The sequence below is a fragment of the Phyllobates terribilis genome, unplaced genomic scaffold, assembly GCF_046119375.1.
Source record: "Phyllobates terribilis strain yellow unplaced genomic scaffold, ASM4611937v1 Scaffold_6__1_contigs__length_29720123, whole genome shotgun sequence".
NCBI lineage: Eukaryota > Metazoa > Chordata > Amphibia > Anura > Dendrobatidae > Phyllobates > Phyllobates terribilis.
In genome coordinates, this window is record NW_027362766.1 from 10,222,743 (window position 1) to 10,248,770 (window position 26,028).

The following is a 26,028-nucleotide window of genomic DNA, read 5'->3' on the forward strand; positions in this document are numbered from 1 at the left end:
AGGGCGGCCCCTTTTCTCTCCTCTGCCGTTCTCTTCCTCAGTTGGGGTGGGCTCTGTCTCTGTGGTGTCGGGCTGGTGGTCAGGGCGGCCCCTTTTCTCATCTCTGCCGTTCTCTCCCTCAGTTGGGGTGGGCTCTGTCTCTGTGATGTCGGGCTGGTGGTCAGGGCGGCCCCTTTTCTCACCTCTGCCGTTCTCTTCCTCAGTTGGGGTGGGCTCTGTCTCTGTGGTGTCGGGCTGGTGGTCAGGGCGGCCCCTTTTCTCACCTCTGCCGTTCTCTCCCTCAGTCGGGGTGGGCTCTGTCTCTGTGGTGTCGGGCTGGTTGTCAGGGCGGCCCCTTTTCTCACCTCTGCCGTTCTCTTTCTCAGTTGGGGTGGGCTCTGTCTCTGTGGTGTCGGGCTGGTGGTCAGGGCGGCCCCTTTTCTCATCTCTGTCGTTCTCTCCCTCAGTTGGGGTCGGCTCTGTCTCTGTGGTGTTGGGCTGGTGGTCAGGGCGGCCCCTTTTCTCACCTGTGCCGTTCTCTCTCTCAGTTGGGGTGGGCTCTGTCTCTGTGGTGTCAGGCTGGTGGTCACGGCGGCCCCTTTTCTCACCTCTGCCGCTCTCTCTCTGTTGGGGTGGGCTCTGTCTCTGTGGTGTCGGGCTGGTGGTCAGGGCGGCCCCTTTTCTCACCTCTGCCGTTCTCTCTCTCAGTTGGGGTGGGCTCTGTCTTTGTGGTGTCGGGCTGGTGGTCAGGGTGGCTCCTCTTCTCACCTCTGCCGCTCTCTCTCTCAGTTGGGGTGGGCTCTGTCTCTGTGGTGTTGGGCTGGTGGTCAGGGCGGCCCCTTTTCTCACCTCTGCCGTTCTCTCCCTCAGTTGGGGTGGGCTCTGTCTCTGTGGTGTCGGGCTGGTGGTCAGGGCGGCCCCTTTTCTCACCTCTGCCGTTCTCTCTCTCAGTTGGGGTGGGCTCTGTCTCTGTGGTGTCGGGCTGGTGGTCAGGGCGGCCCCTTTTCTCACCTCTGCCGTTCTCTCCCTCAGTTGGGGTGGGCTCTGTCTCTGTGGTGTCGGGCTGGTGGTCAGGGCGGCCCCTTTTCTCACCTCTGCTGTTCTCTCCCTCAGTTGGGGTGGGCTCTGTCTCTGTGGTGTCTGGCTGGTGGTCAGGGCGGCCCCTTTTCTCACCTCTGCTGTTCTCTTCCTCAGTTGGGGTGGGCTCTGTCTCTGTGGTGTCGGGCTGGTTGTCAGGACGGCCCCTTTTCTCACCTCTGCCGTTTTCTCTCTCAGTTGGGGTGGGCTTTGTCTCTGTGGTGTCGGGCTGGTGGTCAGGGCGGCCCCTTTTCTCACCTCTGCCGTTCTCTCTCTCAGTTGGGGTGGGCTCTGTCTCTGTGGTGTTTGGCTGGTTGTCAGGGCGGCCCCTTTTCTCACCTCTGCCGTTCTCTCTCTCAGTTGGGGTCGTCTCTGTCTCTGTGGTGTTGGGCTGGTGGTCAGGGCGGCCCCTTTTCTCACCTCTGCCGTTCTCTCTCTCAGTTGGGGTGGGCTCTGTCTCTGTGGTGTCGGGCTGGTGGTCAGGGCGTCCCCTTTTCTCACCTCTGTCGTTCTCTCCCTCAGTTGGGGTGGGCTCTGTCTCTGTGGTGTTGGGCTGGTGGTCAGGGCGGCCCCTTTTCTCACCTCTGCCGTTTTCTCTCTCAGTTGGGGTGGGCTCTGTCTCTGTGGCGTCGGGCTGGTTGTCAGGGCGGCCCCTTTTCTCACCTCTGCCGTTCTCTTCCTCAGTTGGGGTGGGCTCTGTCTCTGTGGTGTCGGGCTGGTGGTTAGGGCGGCCCCTTTTCTCACCTCTGCCGTTCTCTCCCTCAGTTGGGGTGGGCTCTGTCTCTGTGGTGTCGGGCTGGTGTTCAGGGCGGCCCCTTTTCTCACCTCTGCCGTTCTCTTCCTCAGTTGGGGTGGGCTCTGTCTCTGTGGTGTCGGGCTGGTGGTCAGGGCGGCCCCTTTTCTCACCTCTGCCGTTCTCTCCCTCAGTTGGGGTGGGCTCTGTCTCTGTGGTGTTGGGCTTGTGGTCAGGGCGGCCCCTTTTCTCACCTCTGCCGTTCTCTCCCTCAGTTGGGGTGGGCTCTGTCTCTGTGGTGTCGGGCTGGTGGTCAGGGCGGCCCCTTTTCTCACCTGTGCCGTTCTCTTCCTCAGTTGGGGTGGGCTCTGTCTTTGTGGTGTCGGGCTTGTGGTCAGGGCGGCCCCTTTTCTCACCTCTGCCGTTCTCTCCCTCAGTTGGGGTGGGCTCTGTCTCTGTGGTGTCGGGCTGGTGGTCAGGGCGGCCCCTTTTCTCACCTGTGCCGTTCTCTTCCTCAGTTGGGGTGGGCTCTGTCTCTGTGTTGTCGGGCTGGTGGTCAGGGCAACCCCTTTTCTCACCTCTGCCGTTTTCTCTCTCAGTTGGGGTGGGCTCTGTCTCTGTGGTGTCGGGCTGGTGGTTAGGGCGGCCCCTTTTCTCACCTCTGCCTTTCTCTTCCTCAGTTGGGGTGGGCTCTGTCTCTGTGGTGTCGGCCTGGTGGTCAGGGCGGCCCCTTTTCTCACCTCTGCCGTTCTCTCTCTCAGTTGGGGTGGGCTCTGTCTCTGTGGTGTCGGGCTGGTGGTCAGGGCGGCCCCTTTTCTCACCTCTGCCGTTCTCTCTCTCAGTCGGGGTGGGCTCTGTCTCTGTGGTGTCGGGCTGGTTGTCAGGGCGGCCCCTTTTCTCACCTCTGCCGTTCTCTCTCTCAGTTGGGGTGGGCTCTGTCTCTGTGGTGTCGGGCTGGTGGTCAGGGCGGCCCCTTTTCTCACCTCTGCCGTTCTCTCTCTCAGTTGGGGTGGGCTCTGTCTCTGTGGTGTCGGGCTGGTGGTCAGGGCGGCCCCTTTTCTCACCTCTGCCGCTCTCTCTCTGTTGGGGTGGGCTCTGTCTCTGTGTTGTCGGGCTGGTGGTCAGGGCAACCCCTTTTCTCACCTCTGCCGTTCTCTCTCTCAGTTGGGGTGGGCTCTGTCTCTGTGGTGTCGGGCTGGTGGTTAGGGCGGCCCCTTTTCTCACCTCTGCCGTTCTCTCCCTCAGTTGGGGTGGGCTCTGTCTCTGTGGTGTCGGGCTGGTGGTTAGGGCGGCCCCTTTTCTCTCCTCTGCCGTTCTCTCTCTCAGTTGGGGTGATGTCGGGCTGGTGGTCAGGGCGGCCCCTTTTCTCACCTCTGCCGTTCTCTCCCTCAGTTGGGGTGGGCTCTGTCTCTGTGCTGTTGGGCTGGTGGTCAGGGCGGCCCCTTTTCTCACCTCTGCCGTTCTCTCCCTCAGTTGGGGTGGGCTCTGTCTCTGTGGTGTCGGGCTGGTGGTTAGGGCGGCCCCTTTTCTCTCCTCTGCCGTTCTCTCTCTCGGTTGGGGTGGGCTCTGTCTCTGTGGTGTCGGGCTGGTGGTCAGGGCGGCCCCTTTTCTCACCTCTGCCGTTCTCTCTCTCAGTTGGGGTGGGCTCTGTCTCTGTGGTGTCAGGCTGGTTGTCAGGGCGGCCCATTTTCTCACCTCTGCCGTTCTCTCTCTCAGTTGGGATGGGCTCTGTCTCTGTGGTGTCGGGCTGGTGGTCAGGGCGGCCCCTTTTCTCACCTCTGCCGTTCTCGCCCTCAGTTGGGGTGGGCTCTGTCTCTGTGGTGTCGGGCTGGTTGTCAGGGCGGCCCCTTTTCTCACCTCTGCCGTTCTCTCTCTCTCAGTTGGGGTGGGCTCTGTCTCTGTGGTGTCGGGCTGGTGGTCAGTGCGGCCCCTTTTCTCTCCTCTGCCGTTCTCTTCCTCAGTTGGGGTGGGCTCTGTCTCTGTGGTGTCGGGCTGGTGGTCAGGGCGGCCCCTTTTCTCTCCTCTGCCGTTCTCTCTCTCAGTTGGGGTGGGCTCTGTCTCTGTGGTGTCGGGCTGGTGGTCAGGGCGGCCCCTTTTCTCACCTCTGCCGTTCTCTCCCTCAGTTGGGGTGGGCTCTGTCTCTGTGGTGTCGGGCTGGTTGTCAGGGCGGCCCCTTTTCTCACCTCTGCCGTTCTCTCTCTCTCAGTTGGGGTGGGCTCTGTCTCTGTGGTGTCGGGCTGGTGGTCAGTGCGGCCCCTTTTCTCTCCTCTGCCGTTCTCTTCCTCAGTTGGGGTGGGCTCTGTCTCTGTGGTGTCGGGCTGGTGGTCAGGGCGGCCCCTTTTCTCTCCTCTGCCGTTCTCTCTCTCAGTTGGGGTGGGCTCTGTCTCTGTGGTGTCGGGCTGGTGGTCAGGGCGGCCCCTTTTCTCACCTCTGCCGTTCTCTCTCTCAGTTGGGGTGGGCTCTGTCTCTGTGGTGTCGGGCTGGTGGTCAGGGCGGCCCCTTTTCTCACCTCTGCCGTTTTCTCTCTCAGTTGGGGTGGGCTCTGTCTCTGTGGTGTCGGGCTGGTTGTCAGGGCGGCCCCTTTTCTCACCTCTGCCGTTCTCTCTCTCTCAGTTGGGGTGGGCTCTGTCTCTGTGGTGTCGGGCTGGTGGTCAGGGCGGCCCCTTTTCTCACCTCTGCCGTTCTCTCTCTCTCAGTTGGGGTGGGCTCTGTCTCTGTGGTGTCGGGCTGGTGGTCAGTGCGGCCCCTTTTCTCTCCTCTGCCGTTCTCTTCCTCAGTTGGGGTGGGCTCTGTCTCTGTGGTGTTGGGCTGGTGGTCAGTGCGGCCCCTTTTCTCACCTCTGCCGTTCTCTCTCTCAGTTGGGGTGGGCTCTGTCTCTGTGGTGTCGGGCTGGTGGTCAGGGCGGCCCCTTTTCTCACCTCTGTCTTTCTCTCCCTCAGTTGGGGTGGGCTCTGTCTCTGTGGTGTCGGGCTGGTGGTCAGGGCGGCCCCTTTTCTCACCTCTGCCGTTCTCTCTCTCAGTTGGGGTCGGCTCTGTCTCTGTGGTGTTGGGCTGGTGGTCAGTGCGGCCCCTTTTCTCACCTCTGCCGTTCTCTCTCTCAGTTGGGGTCGGCTCTGTCTCTGTGGTGTCGGGCTGGTGGTCAGGGCGGCCCCTTTTCTCACCTCTGCCGTTCTCTCTCTCAGTTGGGGTGGGCTCTGTCTCTGTGGTGTCGGGCTGGTGGTCAGGGCGGCCCCTTTTCTCACCTCTGCCATTTTCTCTCTTAGTTGGGGTGGGCTCTGTCTCTGTGGTGTCGGGCTGGTGGTCAGGGCGGCCCCTTTTCTCACGTCTGCCGTTCTCTTCCTCAGTTGGGGTGGGCTCTGTCTCTGTGGTGTCGGGCTGGTGGTCAGGGCGGCCCCTTTTCTCACCTCTGCCGTTCTCTTCCTCAGTTGGGGTGGGCTCTGTCTCTGTGGTGTCGGGCTGGTGGTCAGGGCGGCCCCTTTTCTCATCTCTGCCGCTCTCTCTCAGTTGGGGTGGGCTCTGTCTCTGTGGTGTCGGGCTGGTGGTCAGGGCGGCCCCTTTTCTCACGTCTGCCGTTCTCTTCCTCAGTTGGGGTGGGCTCTGTCTCTGTGGTGTCGGGCTGGTGGTCAGGGCGGCCCCTTTTCTCACGTCTGCCGTTCTCTCCCTCAGTTGGGGTGGGCTCTGTCTCTGTGGTGTCGGGCTGGTTGTCAGGGCGGCCCCTTTTCTCACCTCTGCCGTTCTCTCTCTCAGTTGGGGTGGGCTCTGTCTCTGTGGTGTCGGGCTGGTGGTCAGGGCGGCCCCTTTTCTCACCTGTGCCGTTCTCTCTCTCAGTTGGGGTGGGCTCTGTCTCTGTGGTGTCAGGCTGGTGGTCAGGGCGGCCCCTTTTCTCACCTCTGCCGCTCTCTCTCTGTTGGGGTGGGCTCTGTCTCTGTGGTGTCGGGCTGGTGGTCAGGGCGGCCCCTTTTCTCACCTCTGCGGTTCTCTCCTTCAGTTGGGGTGGGCTCTGTCTCTGTGGTGTCGGGCTGGTGGTCAGGGCGGCCCCTTTTCTCATCTCTGCCGTTCTCTTCCTCAGTTTGGGCCGGCTCTTTTCCTTTGCTACAAGAAGGCGATGGCCAAGGTGCACAGCTTGGTGTATGAAGCAGGTCAGTCGTCACCTGGTGCCTCCGGTAATGGTGGGTCAGCAGGTCGGGTGTAACCCTGTTTTGTCCTCAGGGGTGATCAGCCGATTCCCGGAGACGGATAGTGAAATGTTCCCTTTTCCGGAGTTAGTCCCGATCTTCTGCCTTCCGATGGGAGCCACCATTGAGAGCTGGTCGCTGAGCACCAAGTACCACCTGCCTGTCTTCTCCACCTTCGTGCTGACCGGAGCGTCCGGGGACAAGGTGAGACCCTGCACTGCTGGGGATGAGCGTCGGTCACCTAACCATTGATGGTCTTTTTCCTGCAGGTTTATGGTGCCGCCATCCAGTTCTACGAGGCGTACCCCAGGGAGGAGCTTACTGAGAAGCAGTGCCAGCGCCTCGGCCTCCTCAGCGTGGTGGACAAGCGTCCCGTGAGCAGCAAGTCTGTCCAGACCAAGAAGAGCATCTGCGTCCTGTCCCGCTGGCCGATCTTCGAAGTTTTCCAGAAGTTCTTGACTTTCATCTATCGGTACTCCATCTCGGGGCCCCATGTGCTTCCCATAGAGAAGTGAGTGGTAACCAGCATGGCCGCCGGGTCTCCTTAGGGGGCGGATCACTGACTTCCAGAACTACAGCTCCTGCATGCCCGGCTGGGAGCTGTAGCTTTTTCAGGGACTTTCTCTTCTTTTCACAGGCACATATCCAACTTCATGTTCAATGTCCCCTTCCCATCGCCGCAGAGACCCCGCATCCTGATCCAGGTTGGTATTGGAGCACTTGTATGATGATTAATGAACCAAATGGGAAAACCCATATAATTATCCCTCTAAACGGGTGATACAGGCTAACGTTTTATGTGAATGTAGAGGGTATTAAAGTATTATCTCTAATCAGCCAAAATGATTGATAGACTTACATGTTAGTGTCCCATCCCCTGATGAAGCCGCTGGTGCGGTGAAACATGTTGGGGGGACATGTGCTGAGATTTATTGATCCCATTCAGCTCTAGTGATGACACCCCCCGGTACCATCACAACGTCATAGATTTTAGTCTATTTAGCATTTTGGCTGATTAAGGATAATATTTTAATACCCTCTACAATCACATTTTAATAAAAAGATTAAAAATTAAATTTTATAGCCTCCATCTCTGTCTCTCTCCAGATGTCTCCATATGATAACGTCCTGCTGTGCCAGCCGGTGTCCTCACCCCTGCCCCTCAGGTAAGGTGGGTGCAGCTGACAGTGTCTGCTGTCCCGCACAGGGGGCTGTATGCCCAGCCGGTGCATGGGGGTGCGTTAAATCCCCGAGGTTCGCCTCACCGCCATTTTCATGTCCAAAATAAAGTAGTAATGATATTTGTCGCCCCCTTGTGACCCGCCTGTTGCGTTGCAGCGGGGCCAGTTACGTGACGTTCCTGCAGAACCTGGGCCCGGAGAATGCGGTCACCTTACTCCTGGCCGTCCTGACGGAGCACAAGCTGCTGATCCACTCGCAGCGGCCGGACGTGCTCACCAGCGTTGGAGAAGCCCTGGTGTCGGTGCGTAGATTCACTCCCGGGGCCGATGGGGGACAGACTGGATGCGGTGTGGATTTGATTCCCTTCTCTTGTCCCTGCAGATCATCTTCCCACTCCGATGGCAGTGCCCCTACATCCCCCTGTGCCCGCTCAGTCTCTCTGACGTCCTCTGTGCCCCTCTGCCGTTCATTGTAGGGATCCATTCCAGCTACTTCGACCTCCACGATCCCCCACCGGACGTCCTCTGTGTGGACCTGGACACCAACACCTTGTTCCAGTAAGTGCATCTGTAATCTGGGGGAGGGGCGTGAAGGGCGATACTGACCGCTGCCGCTGATCTGTGACCGTCCCCTTCTCCAGGAGTGAAGAGAAGAAAATCCCCTCGTACCAGACGCTGCCCCGCAAACCCTGCAAAGTGCTGCGCAGCTGCCTGAGCGACCTGCACAAGCAGCTAGACGAGAGTAAGACCACCGGTCTCCCCGCCATGTCCCCCACTGTGTTCGCCGCCGCCACTGATCTTCGCTTTTCCCACCAGTGTACAACAAGCCCATGGAAGAAGCGTCTCTAGAATTTCTGTTGAAGGACTACGACCTGATCTACGGGCGCCGGACGCAGCTGGAGCTAGATGTGCGCGCCTCCTTCCTGCGCTTCATGGCCTGTCTCTTTAAAGGCTACCGCTCCTACCTGTTACCGATCACACAGGCCCCGTCAGAGCGGACACGCGATTCCAGCAATCTGTTCAACCTGGAGGGTAGGTGACTAGAAGTGGCTGATAACAGGGAGCAGTAGTGAGAGCGAGATCATCTGACCGAAGTCATTACTGTAGGATTCAGGAAATCCCGGGACCGCGCTCATCAGAAGTTCTCCGCACAAATGGTGAAGACGCAGATGTTCATGCAGTTTATTGAGGATTGCTCTTTTGTCAGCGACCGCCAAGCTTCACTGGAGTTTTTTGACAACTGCGTAGAGAAGGTGAGCGCCCCTGTCCCAGACGTCATCCCTTTCTCTGCCCGCTCCCTCTGGGGTCCCCGGCTCCCGCTGGGATCCCTCTGGGGTCCCCGGCTCCCGCTGGGCTCCCTCTGGGGTCCCCGGCTCCCGCTGGGCTCCCTCTGGGGTCCCCGGCTCCCTCTGGGGTCCCCGGCTCCCGCTGGGCTCCCTCTGGGGTCCCCGGCTCCCGCTGGGCTCCCTCTGGGGTCCCCGGCTCCCGCTGGGCTCCCTCTGGGGTCCCCGGCTCCCGCTGGGCTCCCTCTGGGGTCCCCGGCTCCCGCTGGGCTCCCTCTGGGGTCCCCGGCTCCCGCTGGGCTCCCTCTGGGGTCCCCGGCTCCCGCTGGGCTCCCTCTGGGGTCCCCGGCTCCCGCTGGGCTCCCCTCTCCCTCTCAATTGTCTTCCAAATTGTGCGCCTTAGGTGCAGGTGGACGGGGAGAAGATGGAAGATTTGCACCTGGTGGAGCTGGATGAGTCCCATCGCAGTGAGCACACCGTGTTTATCATGCCAGCAGAGGAGCCGATGGACCTAAATGGATCAGAACCTCCGGCGCGATACAAGTCAGCCCTTTGTATCCCCCCCACCCTTATATCCCACCCCCCTGATACAACGCTCCCCTGCTGAGACTTCCCTGTACGTCTCCCCTCACAGGTACGAGAGTTTTCCCCCTCTCCAGAGAGATTTGTTTGAGCTGCCGCAGGACTCCCTCATGGCGCCAGCGAGTCAACTCAAAACCAGCGCCCCCAGCAGTCCGGCTCCGCGACGAACCAAGCAGGTGAAGGAAGGGGTTAATGCCGGTCATTTCCTCCTCTCTCTGGTCCTGACTTTCTGCCTTCTGTCTTTCAGGAGATTAAGTCTGCTCAGCGTGTGGCCCATATCTACTCCTCCATGCCCGAGATGTGGGCCAAGTGCCTTCTGGGGCACTGCTACGGCCTGTGGTTCATCTACCTGCCCACGTTTGTCAGGGCGACGGTCTGCAAGGTGCAAGCTCTGCAGACTGCGTACGACGCGCTAAAACAGATGGAGACCAAGAACGTGGTTTTACCTGATGAGGTGAGTGGGGGGATGATGGTGGGCGGTAAGACCCCAATACAGTGTGGGCTCAGGAGATGCACCCCCATCATCCACAGTGGATCTCCAAGGCTACTGCTACATTCCTGTGGCGCCACCTACAGTCCGTCCTAACATCATTTCTCCCCCTGCAGGTGTGTTACCGTATCCTGATGCAGCTGTGCGGTCAGTACGGGGAGCCGGTGCTGGCGGTGCGGGTCATGCTGGAGATGAGGAAAGCGGGGATTGTCCCTAACGCCATCACCTATGGCTACTACAATAAGGTGCATGCTGCTGGGGCACCCCAATGTGGGGGGACCCCGATGTGGTGGGGTAGCCGTGTGATGTGGGGGGACCCCGATGTGGTGGGGTAGCCGTGATGAGGGGGACCCCGATGTGGTGGGGTAGCCGTGTGATGTGGGGGGACCCCCATGTGGTGGGGTAGCCGTGTGATGTGGGGGGACCCCGATGTGGTGGGGTAGCCGTGTGATGTGGGGGGACCCCGATGTGGTGGGGTAGCCGTGTGATGTGGGGGGACCCCGATGTGGTGGGGTAGCCGTGTGATGTGGGGGGACCCCGATGTGGTTGGGTAGCCGTGTGATGTGGGGGGACCCCGATGTGGTGGGGTAGCCGTGTGATGTGGGGGGACCTCGATGTGGTGGGGTAGCCGTGTGATGTGGGGGGACCCCGATGTGGTGGGGTAGCCGTGTGATGTGGGGGGACCCCGATGTGGTGTGGTAGCTGCGTGATGTGATGGTTGGGAGACCTCCGTGTGATTTGGGGGTATTTCGTCCTATGTACTCACTGCTCTGTGTCCTCCACAGGCCGTGCTGGAGAGTAAGTGGCCGTCCAGCAGTCAGAGCGGCCGGCTGCGCTGGGCTAAACTGCGGAACGTGGTCATGGGAGCCGCCCAGTTTCGTCAGCCCCTCCGTCACCGTCCTCTGGGGTCCAAGACTCCCCCACCAAGTGAGGACTTGTCAAAAAACAGATCAAGAGGTGAGGGCCCCTCCCAGATCACTGACCCGAGTCCAAAGCAGTTAATGGCGGTGGTGCGACGCTGGATGGAGGTGGCTGCCATGTGTCACTATAGAGTAATATAAACCCAGGGAGGACTGGATATTATTCACCTGTTGTTATGGAGAACTGACCACTGCTGGGTGACATCACTCCTGTCCTGATATGGGGATATACAAAGTCTACACGCCTCTGTCAAATCCCAGGTCTGTGTCATGTAAATAATCCTACCAGGAAGAAACATTTCAGGACTTTTTCCCCTTTAATGTCGCCCATATTCTGTACAAATCCAGCAAGAAACAAACAGAAATCACTTTAGTGGAAAGAAGTAAACTAATGTGATTGCATAAATCTGCTCACCCTTCCACGAAAACTTAGTTGTAGTCCCCTGTGAATTTCTGGCAGCATTTTCTTCTTGTCAATTTTTAAGGGACGTCCAGTTCTCGTTAATGTCACTTTTGTGCCATGTTTAGGCCTCTTGATGACATCTTCAGTGTCCATGGTAGATCTGATCCCCGGGAAATGTGTTTGTACCTTCTCTTGACTGACAACTTTCCACAGCTAGATCCTTTGCTGTGTTGTCAGCTGTTTACAGGCCAGAAAATGTCAGGAAAATCCTCCTAGATCAGCGACACTTTCTCTTGGGTTAATCAGAATCGCTGTAAATGACGGCGGCCGAACACTGACTACTGTGTAACATGGGGGGGAAATGTGATCGGCTGATTCTGAGCCAAACCACAATTATAGGAGAGCGTGCACACTTACGCAACCACGTTATTGTAGTTTATTTAATGTGAAGATCTGAAGTTGTGGGTTTTATTCCTTATGTCCATGTTATTAAAGCGGCCATAATGCAATGCCCCCAGTCCAAAAGATCCCATCCGGGGGGTGATAGTTCCACTGCCCCTGTAACTGGCGGTCTCCCAACTTTTGGTTGGCCCACAGCTTTTGTATCTCTCGCAGCTGTAGTCTGCAATCAGAGTCCATACTTCTCCAGATGATGGATACCATGACCGTAGCACTTGTGTCCAGCTCCAGCCAGCAACAACATATAGTACATTCCCAGCAAGTACACCAGATGGTGCAAATGACAGTGTCTCACCTTTCCGCTGGCCCGCCGGGGATTAGAACATCTGCGACTTCAGGGCTTCCAGAGCCAACTACTCCCAACGAGTAGCACCCAGCTTTTGCTGGGCACCCACACAGAGGAGGTAGCGGCAAGCTTAGGCGGCTGAGTGAGCACTGTGAGGTATGCGACCAGGTGACCCAGGTTCTCTTAACGTCTTTGTGGCTTCAGTGATGGGCAGTGGAGCAGATCTGTGTTCCCTTAGCTGTTCCTGAAGAGTCCGTCTGCAGAGAGAGAGCCATAGACTTTTTACCCACAGCTCACATTCAGGACATTCTCCCACAGGATTGGGGGTAGGTAATCCCCCATTGTTGAATTAACCTGCATTTGTGTCCTAAATTGTGTAGATTAGTACACTGCAGGGGCTAATAGGAGGTGTACTCAGCAGGCATTCACAAATTAACATACAACAAGAGTCAACAATCAGTCTCCTATGAAACAATGGCTCAGTTGAGGCCCATGAGACACTGAGGAGAGTAATGGGATAATTGCTTTTCCTGATTGCTAATCTTGTGTCTGGCCTTGTATATACATAAGATCCAGCCAGCACTTCTTCCTCTGCTTGATTCTTGAGGCTGAACACTTTCCAGGAGAGATTTCTGCACCTTAAACTGACGTGCAAGCAAATCTCTAATAAACGCAACAAGATCGACATAACCGGTGCTCCGTGCTGGAAAAAGTCTGCATCCCTTAAAGCCGTGGACTCTGCTCTACGTTCACTGGTCCAGTAGTCTTTAGTCCGTGGCCAGCTCCTCACATTTAGCTATTTTCATTTTCACCCTCATTTTGTTTCTTAAGGGATTTGTGCAGATTATGGTCGACATTTAAGAGGAAAAAAGTCCGGAAATAATTCTTGGTACGAATATATTTACATGAGAAAAACTTGGGCTGTGTAGACTTTTTATATCCACTGTATGGTGTAGTGTATGGTGTGGACATAGCTGGCCCTGTAATTGTGGGGTGTAACATACGGAAGGGATATCACTTCCCCTCTGATTGTGGGGTGTAACATACAGAGGGGGCGTCGCTGCCTCCACGATTGTGGGGTGTAACGTACGGAGGGGGCGTCGCTGCCTCCACGATTGTGGGGTGTAACGTACGGAGGGGGCGTCGCTGCCTCCACGATTGTGGGGTGTAACGTACGGAGGGGACGTCGCTGCCTCCACGATTGTGGGGTGTAACTTACGGAGGGGACGTCGCTGCCTCCACGATTGTGGGGTGTAACTTACGGAGGGGACGTCGCTGCCTCCACGATTGTGGGGTGTAACGTACGGAGGGGACGTCGCTGCCTCCACGATTGTGGGGTGTAACGTACGGAGGGGACGTCGCTGCCTCCACGATTGTGGGGTGTAACGTACGGAGGGGGCGTCGCTGCCTCCACGATTGTGGGGTGTAACGTACGGAGGGGACGTCGCTGCCTCCACGATTGTGGAGTGTAACGTACGGAGGGGACGTCGCTGCCTCCACGATTGTGGGGTGTAACGTACGGAGGGGACGTCGCTGCCTCCACGATTGTGGGGTGTAACTTACGGAGGGGATGTCGCTGCCTCCACGATTGTGGGGTGTAACGTACGGAGGGGACGTCGCTGCCTCCACGATTGTGGGGTGTAACGTATGGAGGGGACGTCGCTGCCTCCACGATTGTGGGGTGTAACGTACGGAGGGGACGTCGCTGCCTCCACGATTGTGGGGTGTAACGTACGGAGGGTACGTCGCTGCCTCCACGATTGTGGGGTGTAACGTACGGAGGGGACGTCGCTGCCTCCACGATTGTGGGGTGTAACGTACGGAGGGTACGTCGCTGCCTCCACGATTGTGGGGTGTATCGTACGGAAGGGGACGTCACTGCCTCCACGATTGTGGGGTGTATCGTACGGAAGGGGACGTCGCTGCCTCCACGATTGTGGGGTGTAACTTACGGAGGGGACGTCGCTGCCTCCACAATTGTGGGGTGTAACTTACGGAGGGGGCGTCGCTGCCCCCACGATTGTGGGGTGTAACGTACGGAGGGTACGTCGCTGCCTCCACGATTGTGGGGTGTATCGTACGGAAGGGGACGTCACTGCCTCCACGATTGTGGGGTGTATCGTACGGAAGGGGACGTCGCTGCCTCCACGATTGTGGGGTGTAACTTACGGAGGGGGCGTCGCTGCCTCCACGATTGTGGGGTGTAACTTACGGAGGATTGTGGGGTGTAACGTACGGAGGGGTACATCGCTTCCCCCCTGATTGTGGGGTGTAACGTACGGAGGGGACGTCGCTGCCCCCCCTGATTGTGGGGTGTAACGTCCGGAGGGGTACGTCGCTTCCCCCCTGATTGTGGGGTGTAACGTACGGAGGGGATGTCGGTGCCCCCCCTGATTGTGGGGTGTAACGTACGGAGGGGACGTCGCTGCCCCCCCTGATTGTGGGGTGTAACGTCCGGAGGGGACGTCGCTGCCCCCCCTGATTGTGGGGTGTAACGTACGGAGGGGGACGTCGCTTCCCCATGAATTCACCACCTGATGACTTATCTGTGGGGTGTGATGCTCTGCAGATACCTGGACACACAGCAGCTGCTCTGGAGACCACCCCCCACGGCTCAGCCTGCTGCGACAGACCACTTGGGCTGGGCATCCGAGTCGGGGTCCGGAGGGCAGCCCTATGGGGAAACTGGTGAAGAGCTGGAGCGTGAGCTGTACGCGGAGTGACGCCTGTATGCTGGAGCTGGGGGTGACGCACCGTAAGTGACAGGCTGAGCACAGTGCATTATGGGGTCATCAGTGTGGATGGAGTTTCCCTTTAAGTAACGGGAGCTGTTCTATTACCACCATGTGTTTTTTTTTTCCATAGTGATGGAGGATCTGGAGGTGGAATCGGTTCCCATAGATCCGGACACCAGAGCTGGTGAGGTGCCGCTGATTCTCGGACCCTCAGAAAACGGGAGCTTATCCAATGTCAGCTTTGTCACGGACGGCACGGGCAGCGGGACGGTCACATCCGATGACTCCGAGCTGCTCCTGACCGAGAGCTCCACTGTCAGCAGGAGCCGGGACGACGTGGGCAGCAGCAGCGGCAGTAGCTGCAGGGATGGGGTGCGGAGACGGAGCCTGGCCGGGAAGATCCAGCAGCTGCTCACCCCCTCCAGGAAGCCGTCCAGGACCTCATTACTGCGGAAGACCGGCAGTGTGTCCGAGGCTCCTCATCCTCTAGTGTTGGAGCACAACTCTGGCTGGAGGGGCCACAGGAGACCTGAGTCCTCTGCCTCGGAGGTGGGCTGCTGCTGCAGTAGTCGTGGATTATAGGGGGGGGTCTCACTTTCTGATGGTGGGAGTTAGAATCCCGCTCATTCTTCTTCCAGAGCTCGGTGTCCCTGGGAAGCGAGGCCGACTCCTCCGATGCCTCAGTCTGCAACTTTGCGATCCATAAGTCCACGGAGCGTCTGTTGGATGGCGGCCAGGACGTGGCCGCTGTGGAGGTGGGTGTCACGTCTGTAAGGACACCAGCTGTCGCTGCTGCTGACCCCGCCACATGACCGCTCCTTTCCCGCTCCTTAGGTCCTGCTGTCCAGCTGCTCCCTGTGTCCCGCCTGTCACTCTCTGATCTACGATGAGGACATCATGGCCGGCTGGACGTCTGATGACTCCAACCTGAAGACGGCATGTACGTTCTGCGGACAACACTTTGTGCCCTTCCTGAATGTCAAGATCACCGACCTGCAGAGACCGCGTAGGTGAGGGCGGGCGCACCCCTCTCTGGGGTACTGCTCTGATCCAGGGCTTGTAGTCTCCGGACGATCCGTGCCGTAATGGTGTACAGCCATCGGGCCACAGTTTTCTGTCTTTTAACCCCTTGTATGCTGCAGTCATATAACGGGAAAGCAATGTATATGTTCTGTACCCATAGGCATAGCCTAGCGGCCATTGGAGGCACCTAAAGGTGTCCGCACCAGATGCTTGGCTGCGCCCAATGTGCGTGCTATAGGGGGCAAAGCCCTAATATTCATATTGCCTGTAGCTGTTCATTATCTCGCCCTCTGTGTTGGCAGCGCTGAGGACCCCTGTGAGGCGGCCACGGATGGAGGCGCTGTGAGCCGCGGCCCTGTGTTAAGCGACCGCTACCAGTGTCTGGTGCTGGACGAGGATGGGTCTCGTGTCATGTGTAATGGCTTCCCTCAGGTCCAGGTACATTGCCGGGCATCCCCGCTGGCAGAGCGGACATCAGTCCCTTTTCTTCATTCTGTTTCCCTCCCATCAGCACAGCGCCAGCGACGTGACCTCTGAGATGGTGACAGTGGCGTATCTCTGCCCATTGGTCCTCCGCAAAGAGATGGAGAGCCTGCTGGAGAACGAGGGCGGCGATTTCCTGTCCCAACCGGAGCTGGTGGACAGCCATCCCATCATCTACTGGAATCTAGTCTGGTATTTCCGGCGCCTGGCACTGCCCAGTAACCTCCCGCAGCTCGTTTTGGCTTCAAAGCATGTACAGCTGTCTGCACAGGTGGGCATCAGGCCGGGTGGTGGCTGGTCACTAAAGAGGGCACCGAGGTATCACTGACTGGATCTCCTGCCCTGCAGGTTATGGACCATCCGCACGTCAGAGTGCGATTATTATGGGATGTCCTGCTGCAAGACCCTGACCGCTGGCCTCCCATGTACGCCCTGTGGAAGCTTCACCGTAAGTAAATGACTCCCTTAGGATGCAATGGAGCAGCGCCACCTGGTGGTCAGGTTCCCATAAACTTGAGTGTTGTGTCCTGCACAGGAAACCTCCCCAATCACCTGCACGGCTGGCGCTCCCACTCTCACCCCTTCACCCTGGAGTTCCTGGAAAAGATCCTGAACTTCATTGGGCTCTTCGAAGTCCATAAAGCAATTCAGCTGCTATTAAATGTCCTCCAGGAGCAGAACTCCCCGCCACAGATCATCCAGAGGTAGGTTATCATTAAAGGGGGGCTCCACCTCACTGCATCCTGCCTCCAACCCGTGTCCTGCCCTCCTCCGACAGGGGGATCTACCGCGAGACGCTGCTCCTGACGATGGCCGCCCTGGGGAGGGAGCACATGGATGTAGGTGAGTGACTGGTCACGTCTGAGGATGGGGTCCATGCGGAGCTGTAGGTGCCCTCTAATCTATAGATCCCTTTTGTAACCTGCAGCTGCGTTTGACAGCCGATACAAGATGGCGTGTAAGAAGCTGGGCAACTCCCTGGGAAAGGAGGAACTGCGCAGACGGCGGGCTCAGCTCCCCAGCGCCAAAGCCTTGGACTGCCGCAAGACCTTTGGCGCAACCCTGGAGTGCTAGGCCTCGCTGCGTGGAAAGTGCAATATGGAGCACAGTCTCCGTTCTAGTCAGAGACTGTGCGCGCGTGGAGGCGGGCAGCACCGTCATCTTCTCACAGGCACCGTGCCGGCATTCTGCGCCTGCCACCCCCTCCTGTCCTCGCTCTCCACCCTCTCACCGGCTGGGCAGAGTGACAGCTGCCAGCACTTCTCGCATCTCATCAGATGTGTGCCAACCGGTGCCCGACCCCCGCCAGGAGCCCCAGACCCTGCACCGGGCGTTAGAGGGGGTTAATCACAGGCGCCAAAGAGTTTTCTTTTTTACCTCCTCCCATTACTGCCAAGGGTCCGTCTTCCAAAGATACCGTCCGCTATGGCCACGTCTGTACTCGAGCTGCGTGGTTCTTCTGTCTCCCAGGGCAGGCGCACACCCATTGTAGCCTAGTTCCACTGTGTTTTACATTTCCGGATTGGGGGAGCAGCGCCCCCCGCAGGACACCATCAGTGTTACAGAGGTGTATATTTTGTTATTTATTTATGTGGCCCCTGGGGTCCTTGTGTTTACCGTACAGTGTTTTGAGGCATCCAGTATTATGTATCCGGAGGGCCACGGGTCACATGACTGAGCTGTGGAGACCTCGGCGCCTGTAGCATTTTTTAATTATTTTCGTCCATTATTTTATAACCAGTTGATGTATAGATGATATAATTTTTTATCGTTTCTATTTTTTGTGTTTTTTTTGCTGTTTTTAATCCCCGCTGCACGTATAGACGGGGCGGGGGAGGCCGTCCGGCATCGTTAGTCACCCATAGTGCTCGTTTGTATGTAGGACGGGGCTAGGGTTACTGGAAATAAAATTGTTTGCTTCATTCACTGAAGCAACTTTGTTCCGTTTTTGTCGATCATCAATGGGGAAATAGAGGGTTAATAAAATATTCACCACTCTCACAGAATGTGACCGGTTGTAATAATACCTGTAACCCCAAGCATGGTGTCTGTCAGCCTAAAGAAGCAGAACCGGTTAATGGTCTATGGGGGTCTGTCTGACCTGGAGGAGGAGCAGAGCCTGGCCAATGGTCTATGGGGGTCAGTCTTGCCTGGAGGAGGAGCAGAGCCTGTTCAATGGTCTATGGGGGTCAGTCTGGCCTGGCGGAGGAGCAGAGCCTGTTCAATGGTCTATGGGGGTCAGTCTGACCTGGAGGAGGAGCAGAGCGTGGCCAGTGGGGGTCAGTCTGGTCTAGAAGAGGAGCAGAGTCCGACCAATGGTCTATGGGGGTCAGTCTGACCTGGAGGAGGAGCAGAGCCTGGCCAATGGTCTATGGGGGTCAGTCTGGCCTAGACGAGCGGAGCGTGGCCAATGGTCTATGGGGGTCAGTCTGGCTTAGAGGAGGAGCAGAGCCCGGCCAATGGTCTATCGGGGTCAGTCTGGCTTAGAGGAGGAGAAGAGACCGACCAATGGTCTATGGGGGTCAGTCTGACCTGGAGGAGAAGCAGAGCCTGGCCAATGGTCTATGGGGCTCAGTCTGGCCTGGAGGAGGAGTGGAGTGTGGCAAATGGTCTGTGGGGGTCAGTCTGGCCTAGAGGAGGAGAAGAGACCGACCAATGGTCTATGGGGGTCAGTCTGACCTGGAGGAGAAGCAGAGCCTGGCCAATGGTCTATGGGGCTCAGTCTGGCCTGGAGGAGGAGTGGAGTGTGGCAAATGGTCTGTGGGGGTCAGTCTGGCCTAGAGGAGGAGAAGAGACCGACCAATGGTCTATGGGGGTCAGTCTGACCTGGAGGAGGAGCAGAGCCTGTTAAATGGTCTATGGGGGTCAGTCTGACCTGGAGGAGGAGCAGAGCCTGGCCAATGGTCTATGGGGCTCAGTCTGGCCTGGAGGAGTAGCATAGCCTGGCCAATGGTCTATGGGGCTCAGTCTGGCCTGGAGGAGGAGCATAGCCTGACCAATGGTCTATGGGGGGGTCAGTCTGACCTGGAGGAGGAACAGAGCCTGGCCAATGGTCTATGGGAGTCCGTCTGGCCTAGAGGAGGAGCAGAGCCAGTTCAATGGTCTATGGGGGTCAGTCTGACCTGGAGGAGGAGCAGAGTCTGTTCAATAGGCTGTGGGGGTCAGTCTGACCTAGAGGAGGAGCAGAGCCTGGCCAATGGTCTATGGGGCTTAGTCTTGCCTAGAGGAGGAGCAGAGCCTGTTCAATGGTCTACGGGGGTCAGTCTGACCTGGGGGAGGAGCAGAGCGTGTTCAATGGTCGATGGGGGTCAGTCTGACCTGGAGGAGGAGCAGAGCCTGGCAAGTGGTCTATGAGGTTCAATCTGGCCTAGAGGAGGAGCAGAGCCTGGCCAATGGTCTGAGGTTCAGTCTGGCCTAGAGGAGGAGCAGAGCCTGGTCAGTGGAGGAGGAGCAGAGCCTGGCAAATGGTGTATGGGGCTCAGTCTGGCCTGGAGGAGGAGCGGAGTGTGGCCAATGGTCTATGGGGGTCAGTCTGACCTGGAGGAGGAGCATAGCCTGGCAAGTGGTCTATGAGGTTCAGTCTGGCCTAGAGGAGGAGCAGAACCTGGTCAGTGGAGGAGGAGCAGAGCCTGGCCAATGGTCTATGGGGCTCAGTCTGGCCTGGAGGAGGAGCGGAGTGTGGCAAATGGTCTGTGGGGGTCAGTCTGGCCTAGAGGAGGAGAAGAGACCGACCAATGGTCTATGGGGGTCAGTCTGACCTGGAGGAGGAGCAGAGCCTGGCCAATGGTCTATGAGGGTCAGTGTGACCTGGAGGAGGAGCAGAGCCTGGCCAATGGTCTATGGGGGTCAGTGTGACGAGGAGCAGAGCCTGGCCAATGGTCTATGGGGGTCAGTGTGACGAGGAGGAGCAGAGCCTGGCCAATGGTCTATGGGGATCAGTGTGACCTGGAGGAGGAGCAGAGCCTGGCCAATGGTCTATGAGGGTCAGTGTGACCTGGAGGAGGAGCAGAGCCTGGTCAATGGTCTATGGGGGTCAGTGTGACGAGGAGGAGCAGAGCCTGGCCAATGGTCTATGGGGGTCAGTGTGACATGGAGGAGGAGCAGAGCTTGACCAATTGTCTATGGGGGTCAGTCTGACCTGGAGGAGGAGCAGAGCCTGTTCAATGGTCTATGGGGGTCAGTGTGACCTGGAGGAGAAGCAGATTGGTCAATGGTCTATGAGGTTCAGTCTGGCCTAGAGGAGGAGCAGAGCCTGGTCAGTGGAGGAGGAGCAGAGCCTGCCCAATGGTGTATGGGGCTCAGTCTTGCCTAGAGAAGGAGCAGAGCCTGTTCAATGGTCTATGGGGCTTAGTCTGACCTGGAGGAGGAGCAGAGTCTGTTCAATGGTCTATGGGGGTCAGTCTGGCCTGGAGGAAGAGCAGAGCCAGTTCAATGGTCTATGGGGGTCAGTCTGACCTGGAGGAGGAGCAGAGCCTGTTCAATGGGCTGTGGGGGTCAGTCTGACCTAGAGGAGGAGCAGAGCCTGGCCAATGATCTATGGGGTCACTCTGACCTGGAGGAGGAGCAGAGCCTGGCCAATGATCTATGGGGTCACTCTGACCTGGAGGAGGAGCAGAGCCTGGCCAATGGTCTATGGGGCTTAGTCTTGCCTAGAGAAGGAGCAGAGCCTGTTCAATGGTGTATGGGGGTCAGTCTGGCCTGGAGAAGAAGCAGAGCCTGGCCTTTGGTCTATGGATGTCAGTCTGGCCTGGAGGAGGAGCAGAGCCTGGCCAATGGTCTATGGGGGTCAGTCTGGCCTGGAGGAGGAGCAGCGCCTGTTCAATGGTCTATGGGGGTCAGTCTGACCCGGAGGAGGAGCAGCGCCTGTTCAATGGTCTATGGGGGTCAGTCTGACCTGGAGGAGGAGCAGAGCTTGTTCAATGGGCTGTGGGGGTCAGTCTGGCCTAGAGGAAGAGCAGAGCCTAGCCAATGGTCTATGGGGGTCAGTCTGGCCTGGAGGAGGAGCAGAGCCTGGCCTATGGTCTATGGAGGTCAGTCTGACCTGGAGGAGGAGCAGAGCCTGTTCGATGGTCTATGGGGTCAGTCTGGTCTGGAGGAGGAGCAGAGCCTGGCCAATGGTGTATGGGGCTCAGTCTGGCCTGGAGGAGGAGCAGAGCCTGGCCAATGGTATATGGGGGTCAGTCTGGCCTGGAGAAGAAGCAGAGCCTGGCCTTTGGTCTATGGGGGTCAGTCTGACCTGGAGGAGGAGCAGAGCCTGGCCTATGGTCTAGAGGGTCAGTCTGACCTGGAGGAGGAGCAGCGCCTGTTCAATGGTCTATGGGGGTCAGTCTGACCTGGAGGAGGAGCAGAGCCTGGCCAATGGTGTATGGGGCTCAGTCTGGCCTGGAGGAGGAGCAGAGCCTGGCCAATGGTCTATGGGGGTCAGTCTGGCCTGGAGGAGGAGCAGAGCCTGGCCTATGGTCTAGGGGGTCAGTCTGACCTGGAGGAGGAGCAGAGCCTGGCTAATGGTCTATGGGAGTCAGTCTGGCCTAGAGGAGGAGCAGAGCTTGACCAATTGTCTATGGGGGTCAGTCTGACCTGGAGGAGGAGCAGAGCCTGTTCAATGGTCTATGGGGGTCAGTCTGACCTGGAGGAGGAGCAGATTGGTCAATGGTCTATGAGGTTCAGTCTGGCCTAGAGGAGGAGCAGAGCCTGGTCAGTGGAGGAGGAGCAGAGCCTGCCCAATGGTGTATGGGGCTCAGTCTGGCCTGGAGGAGGAGCAGAGCCTGGCCAATGGTCTATGGGGCTTAGTCTTGCCTAGAGAAGGAGCAGAGCCTGTTCAATGGTCTATGGGGCTTAGTCTGACCTGGAGGAGGAGCAGAGTCTGTTCAATGGTCTATGGGGGTCAGTCTGGCCTGGAGGAGGAGCAGAGCCAGTTCAATGGTCTATGGGGGTCAGTCTGACCTGGAGGAGGAGCAGAGCCTGTTCAATGGGCTGTGGGGGTCAGTCTGGCCTGGAGGAGGAGCAGAGTCTGTTCAATGGTCTATGGGGGTCAGTCTGGCCTGGAGGAGGAGCAGAGCCTGGCCAATGATCTATGGGGTCACTCTGACCTGGAGGAGGAGCAGAGCCTGGCCAATGATCTATGGGGTCACTCTGACCTGGAGGAGGAGCAGAGCCTGGCTAATGATCTATGGGGTCACTCTGACCTGGAGGAGGAGCAGAGCCTGGCCAATGGTCTATGGGGCTTAGTCATGCCTAGAGAAGGAGCAGAGCCTGTTCAATGGTCTATGGGGCTCAGTCTGGTCTGGAGGAGGAGCGGAGTGTGGCCAATGGTCTGTGGGGGTCAGTCTGGTCTAGAGGAGGAGAAGAGACCGACCAATGGTCTATGGGGGTCAGTCTGACCTGGAAGAGGAGCAGAGCCTGTTCAATGGTCTATGGGGGTCAGTCTGACCTGGAGGAGGAGCAGAGCCTGGCCAATGGTGTATGGGGCTCAGTCTGGACTGGAGGAGGAGCAGAGCCTGGCCAATGGTCTATGGGGGTCAGTCTGGCCTGGAGAAGAAGCAGAGCCTGGCCTTTGGTCTATGGATGTCAGTCTGACCTGGAGGAGGAGCAGAGCCTGGCCTATGGTCTAGGGGGTCAGTCTGACCTGGAGGAGGAGCAGCGCCTGTTCAATGGTCTATGGGGGTCAGTCTGGCCTAGAGGAAGAGCAGAGCCCAGCCAATGGTCTATGGGGGTCAGTCTGGCCTAGATGAGGAGTGGAGCCTGGCCAATGGTCTATGGGGGTCAGTCTGGCCTGGAGGAGGAGCAGAGCCTGGCCTATGGTCTATGGAGGTCAGTCTGACCTGGAGGAGGAGCAGAGCCTGTTCAATGGTCTATGGGGGTCAGTCTGGCCTGGAGGAGGAGCAGAGCCTGGCCAATGGTCTAGGGGGTCAGTCTGACCTGGAGGAGGAGCAGCGCGTGTTCAATGGTCTATGGGGGTCAGTCTAACCTGGAGGAGGAGCAGCGCCTGTTCAATGGTCTATGGGGGTCAGTCTGACCTGGAGGAGGAGCAGCGCCTGTTCAATGGTCTATGGGGGTCAGTCTGACCTGGAGGAGGAGCAGCGCCTGTTCAATGGTCTATGGGGGTCAGTCTGACCTGGAGGAGGAGCAGAGCGTGTTCAATGGGCTGTGGGGGTCAGTCTGGCCTAGAGGAAGAGCAGAGCCCAGCCAATGGTCTATGGGGGTCAGTCTGGCCTGGAGGAGGAGCAGAGCCTGGCCTATGGTCTATGGAGGTCAGTCTGACCTGGAGGAGGAGCAGCGCCTGTTCAATGGTCTATGGGGGTCAGTCTGACCTGGAGGAGGAGCAGAGCGTGTTCAATGGGCTGTGGGGGTCAGTCTGGCCTAGAGGAAGAGCAGAGCCCAGCCAATGGTCTATGGGGGTCAGTCTGGCCTGGAGGAGGAGCAGAGCCTGGCCTATGGTCTATGGAGGTCAGTCTGACCTGGAGGAGGAGCAGAGCCTGTTCAATGGTATATGGGGGTCAGTCTGGCTTGGAGGAGGAGCAGAGCCTGGCCTATGGTCTATGGAGGTCAGTCTGACCTGGAGGAGGAGCAGAGCCTGTTCAATGGTCTATGGGGGTCAGTCTGGCCTGGAGGAGGAGCATAGCCTGACCAATGGTCTATGGGGGGCAGTCTGACCTGGAGGAGGAGCGTAGCATGGCCAATGGTCTATGGGGGTCAGTCCAGCGTAGAGGAGGAACAGAACTGTTGGGATTTGGGGGTTAACAATATTCAAGAGGAATCTTGTAACTGGTGGCACTGGTGATGTAGTGCTGCATTGTCGGTAATATTGAGGGTAGTAGTACTGGAGTTACCACTGGAGGGGGCACTGTTGGAGGAATTGAAGTGTGGCGACTGGTATGACGGAGGTTTATATAAGGTGAGGATGCCGTATCTCACAGCTGGAGAGCCAGTGTTCGGTGCAGTATAGCAGAGTATGTCATGTTAGTGGACGGTAAGGGAAATAAATGAGGGACTACTAATAAATACAGGATCAGCCAGCTCCACTGCAGGAAACAAGTATGCAAGGAAAAGAAAAAGGAGTGTGCTCATACAATACATATTTTATTTAAGAAGCATAAACCAATAATGACATATTAAAAATCAAAATGGCTAAAAATAATCCACCAGGTGTGTGCACCTAACAACTTCTACCTCTCCTCCAACGTCCAACACAGAAAAAATATATAATTACCACAGAGAGAGGAGGACCGCTCTGCAAAATATTCCAATAACTATACAAGCAATGCACCTTGAAAGACAAGATTTCAAATAATATGTGCCAAGAAAATATAAGGCTAAATGAATGGTCAAGGATAAAAGGCGACCGTGATTGCCCCATACATTAACTAAAGCAATGAACACGGCAGGCGGAGATTATTAGTGCACCTAATGTAAAGGACATGCAGAGTAGGAGAAAGTAGTCAGATGTAGGAAAAGAACGATCAATAAGCTTGTGGAAATCCCCGTGGGTAAATGGAGACCCCCACACCTACCGCCACCCAAAGTGTGGCTTCCACAGGGGTCTCTGATGCAATGTGTGGAAGATTTGCTGCATTGTGTAGGGGAGGATGCAGTCAAGGGGCAGAGGAGTGCAATGTGTGGAGGAAGCAGTGAGAAGGCATGGGGGTGGGGGGTGCAGAGGTGCAGTGCCGGAGCATAAAGCGTGGGAAGGATAATGCAGTGCGGGGAGGATGCCATGCTGAGGGGCATACAGTGTAGGATGTGGAGCGATGCTGTGAGGGCGTGCAGTGAGGGATATGGAGCAATTCCAAGGGGCTGCAGTATGTGGAGGGTAATGTAATGCGGTGTGTGGGGAGGATGCAGTGGGACAAGTGGAGCGATGCTGTGAGGGCGTGCAGTGTGTGGAGGATCATGCAGTGCAGGGTGGATGCAGTGAGGGATATGGAGCAATTCCAAGGGGCTGCAGTACGTGGAGGGTAATGTAATGCGGTGTGTGGGGAGGATGCAGTGAGACAAGTGGAGCAGGGTGGATGCAGTGAGGGATGTGGAGCAGTGTGGACGTGCAGTGCAGGGTGGATACAGTGAGGGATATGGAGCAATGCCGTGTGGGCTTGCAGTGCAGGGTGGATGCAGTGAGGGATGTGGAGCAATGCAGTGTGGGCTTGCAGTGCAGGGTGGATGCAGTGAGGGATGTGGAGCGATGCAGTGCAGGGTGGATGCAGTGAGGGATGTGGAGCAATGCAGTGAGGGGATGCAGTGAGGGATGTGGAGCTGCTGTGGAGGATCGTGCAGTGCAGGGTGGATGTAGTGAGGGGTGTGGAGCTGCTGTGGAGGATCATGCAGTGCAGGGTGGATGCAGTGAGGGATGTGGAGCAATGCAGTGCAGGGTGGATGCAGTGCAGGGTGGATGCAGTGAGGGATGTGGAGCTGCTGTGGAGGATCATGCAGTGCAGGGTGGATGCAGTGAGGGATGTGGAGCTGCTGTGGAGAATTATGCAGTGCAGGGTGGATGCAGTGAGGGATATGGAAAAATGCAGTGCAGGGCAGATGCAGTGAGGGATGTGGAGCGATGCAGAGTGGGCAAGCAGTGCAGGGTGGATGCAGTGAGGGATGTGGAGCGATGCAGTGCAGGGTGGATGCAGTGAGGGATGTGGAGCGATGCAGTGTGGGCGCGCAGTGCAGGGTGGATGCAGTGAGGGATGTGGAGCGATGCAGTGTGGGCGTGCAGTGGAGCGATGCAGTGAGGGATGTGGAGCGATGCATTGTGGGCATGCAGTGCAGGGTAGATGCAGTGAGGGATGTGGAGCGATGCAGTGTGGGCGTGCAGTGCAGGGTGCATGCAGTGAGAGATGTGGAGCAATGCAGTGCAGGGTGGATGCAGTGAGGGATGTGGAGCGATGCATTGTGGGCGTGCAGTGCAGGGTGGATGCAGTGAGGGATGTGGAGCGCTGCAGGGTGGATGCAGTGTGGGCGTGCAGTGCAGGGTGGATGCAGTGAGGGATGTGGAGCGATGCATTGTGGGCGTGCAGTGCAGGGTGGATGCAGTGAGGGATGTGGAGCGCTGCAGGGTGGATGCAGTGTGGGCGTGCAGTGCAGGGTGGATGCAGTGAGGGATGTGGAGCGATGCAGGGTGGATACAGTGAGAGATGTGGAGCGATGCAGTGTGGGCGTGCAGTGCAGGGTGGATGCAGTGAGGGATGAGCGATGCATTGTGGGCGTGCAGTGCAGGGTGGATGCAGTG

The 26,028-nt window shown here is 57.7% G+C and overlaps 1 protein-coding gene across 4 annotated transcripts in view; it reads left to right on the plus strand.

Annotated features, from left to right (window-relative positions):
* DENND4B (DENN domain containing 4B) overlaps positions 1 to 17,740 on the plus strand; it is a 66,142-nt gene extending 48,402 nt beyond the window's left edge. For 3 of the 4 annotated variants that reach the window (XM_073637361.1, XM_073637362.1, XM_073637363.1), the window contains exons 4-28: positions 5,859 to 5,928; positions 5,999 to 6,168; positions 6,234 to 6,475; positions 6,602 to 6,668; positions 7,072 to 7,130; positions 7,303 to 7,447; positions 7,528 to 7,703; positions 7,787 to 7,887; positions 7,962 to 8,177; positions 8,253 to 8,398; positions 8,832 to 8,971; positions 9,063 to 9,186; positions 9,258 to 9,464; positions 9,617 to 9,745; positions 10,286 to 10,457; positions 14,138 to 14,323; positions 14,434 to 14,852; positions 14,942 to 15,058; positions 15,138 to 15,313; positions 15,629 to 15,764; positions 15,838 to 16,080; positions 16,158 to 16,257; positions 16,345 to 16,513; positions 16,588 to 16,652; positions 16,738 to 17,740. In XM_073637361.1, the coding sequence (XP_073493462.1) occupies positions 5,859 to 5,928; positions 5,999 to 6,168; positions 6,234 to 6,475; positions 6,602 to 6,668; positions 7,072 to 7,130; positions 7,303 to 7,447; positions 7,528 to 7,703; positions 7,787 to 7,887; positions 7,962 to 8,177; positions 8,253 to 8,398; positions 8,832 to 8,971; positions 9,063 to 9,186; positions 9,258 to 9,464; positions 9,617 to 9,745; positions 10,286 to 10,457; positions 14,138 to 14,323; positions 14,434 to 14,852; positions 14,942 to 15,058; positions 15,138 to 15,313; positions 15,629 to 15,764; positions 15,838 to 16,080; positions 16,158 to 16,257; positions 16,345 to 16,513; positions 16,588 to 16,652; positions 16,738 to 16,883 (3,921 nt within the window). In that variant the 3' untranslated portion in view covers positions 16,884 to 17,740. Of the gene's footprint in view, positions 1 to 5,858; positions 5,929 to 5,998; positions 6,169 to 6,233; positions 6,476 to 6,601; positions 6,669 to 7,071; positions 7,131 to 7,302; positions 7,448 to 7,527; positions 7,704 to 7,786; positions 7,888 to 7,961; positions 8,178 to 8,252; positions 8,399 to 8,831; positions 8,972 to 9,062; positions 9,187 to 9,257; positions 9,465 to 9,616; positions 9,746 to 10,285; positions 10,458 to 14,137; positions 14,324 to 14,433; positions 14,853 to 14,941; positions 15,059 to 15,137; positions 15,314 to 15,628; positions 15,765 to 15,837; positions 16,081 to 16,157; positions 16,258 to 16,344; positions 16,514 to 16,587; positions 16,653 to 16,737 lie in introns of those variants that run through there. The other variant, XR_012247142.1, reaches the window with a different exon arrangement.
* The last annotated feature ends 8,288 nt before the right edge of the window (positions 17,741 to 26,028 follow it).